We start from the raw sequence: 1,519 nt of genomic DNA on the forward strand, positions 1-1,519 counted from the left end.
AGATGGGCGGATAGAAGTGACAAGAAGACGAGGAAGAAGATGTAAGAAGATGCTGGATGACCTTGGGGACAGAATAGGATACTGTCATTTGAAGGAGAAAGCTGTAGATCGCATTAAGTGGAGTAATTGTTTTGGAGGAGACTGTGGACCTGTCGTCTGACATTACTGATGATGACGATATTTAATAGCCCATGTAATACAGGGGTATTAGATATATAGTGCATTGGCTAGTCTTGTCACTGCAGATTAAGCGTTTGAGATTTCTACAAGTATGAATGACGAGGAAAAGCACGTACTTTAAAATTACACACAAAAAAAACACATAATTGGTTAGTACGTTGGTTATAATTTAGCATCAACTCTTAATCCAATATTCTCGTTTATGAAAGCCGCCATTTATACATAATACCATACATACAAGTACAAGGAGAAGCTGAACTAAATACAGAGCAGCACTGATGATTGTTAAAAACTCTACCTCAGACCAACTTCGTTACGGATGAAGTTAAGTGGCATTACCTGGTGTTTCTTTCTGTAAATGGTTTTCCAGTAGGCTAGGATCCAACAAAAACTCAAACCACAACACAGTATTATGAGACGGTCTCGCTACTCCAGGTCTCAGTAAGTCTACATCCATTATTATGTCACGGGTAAAAAAAATATAAATAACAGCTCGAAAATCAATCTACAAAAAAAAATTACCACAACGTGAAACGATCCAAGATGCTCTAACCCAGCCCCGTGAAACTCAAGGGTGTCATGGCGACTATGTTGCCCACCAATAATTTGGGAGTTTCAAGGTGCTGACCACGAGTGACCAACAGCCACACAAGTAGAACAAAGTCTTGCGCATAGCTTTCTGATCTTACATTTATGATGGAAGCGTGTAAATTTTATGTATTCATTAGGGAATAATTAGATCATTCGAGAGAAATTCAGTTTCCTCATATTCTTACAAATTATGGTGTTCGTGATATCATTCCGCAGTTTCAAATTCTAGTTGGGATTCTGCTAAACTTCTCAGCGCCCGTTTTGAGGGTCATGTTTCCAGTAGAATGTACATTTTTACTGTTTTCTGCCCTCTCTCGCCTGTACACATACCAATCCGACTTGTAAAGGAAGTCGTGAGATCGTGAGAGCTGATGGTCTATGGTATGTACGTATATCTTTGAAAAAGTTATGTATAATAGACTACTTGAACACTTAAATTCTAACAACATATTAGTCAATGAGCAATTTGGATTTAGGAGAGGCCTAACAACAGAAAAAGCAACCTATGAACTAACTAACGATATTTTAAGTGCTCTCAATGACAGATTAATTGTGGGAGGGATTTTCTGTGATCTAGCAAAAGCTTTCGATTGTGTTAATCATGATATCTTACTATCGAAATTAAATTTCTATGGAATAACTGGCAAAGCTAATGAATGGATCAAATCATACCTCAAAAACAGGTATCAAAGAGTTGAAATAAATAATAAAAACTCCAGTCATAATGCATTTTCAAACTGGGGAATTA

The 1,519-nt window shown here is 37.2% G+C and overlaps 1 protein-coding gene across 2 annotated transcripts in view; it reads right to left on the reverse strand.

Moving 5' to 3' along the window:
• Nucleotides 1–1,151, reverse strand: part of LOC111873240 (integrator complex subunit 8) — a 52,863-nt gene extending 51,712 nt beyond the window's left edge. For both annotated transcript variants that reach the window (XR_002844367.1, XM_023867785.2), the window contains exon 1: nucleotides 520–1,151. Coding sequence is in view for 1 of the 2 variants with exons in the window: in XM_023867785.2 (XP_023723553.1) it covers nucleotides 520–637 (118 nt within the window). In the remaining variant the exon portion in view is untranslated. The remainder of the gene's footprint in view (nucleotides 1–519) is intronic.
• Nucleotides 1,152–1,519: the final 368 nt, after the last annotated feature.

The sequence above is a fragment of the Cryptotermes secundus genome, unplaced genomic scaffold (assembly GCF_002891405.2).
Source record: "Cryptotermes secundus unplaced genomic scaffold, Csec_1.0 scaffold21, whole genome shotgun sequence".
NCBI lineage: Eukaryota > Metazoa > Arthropoda > Insecta > Blattodea > Kalotermitidae > Cryptotermes > Cryptotermes secundus.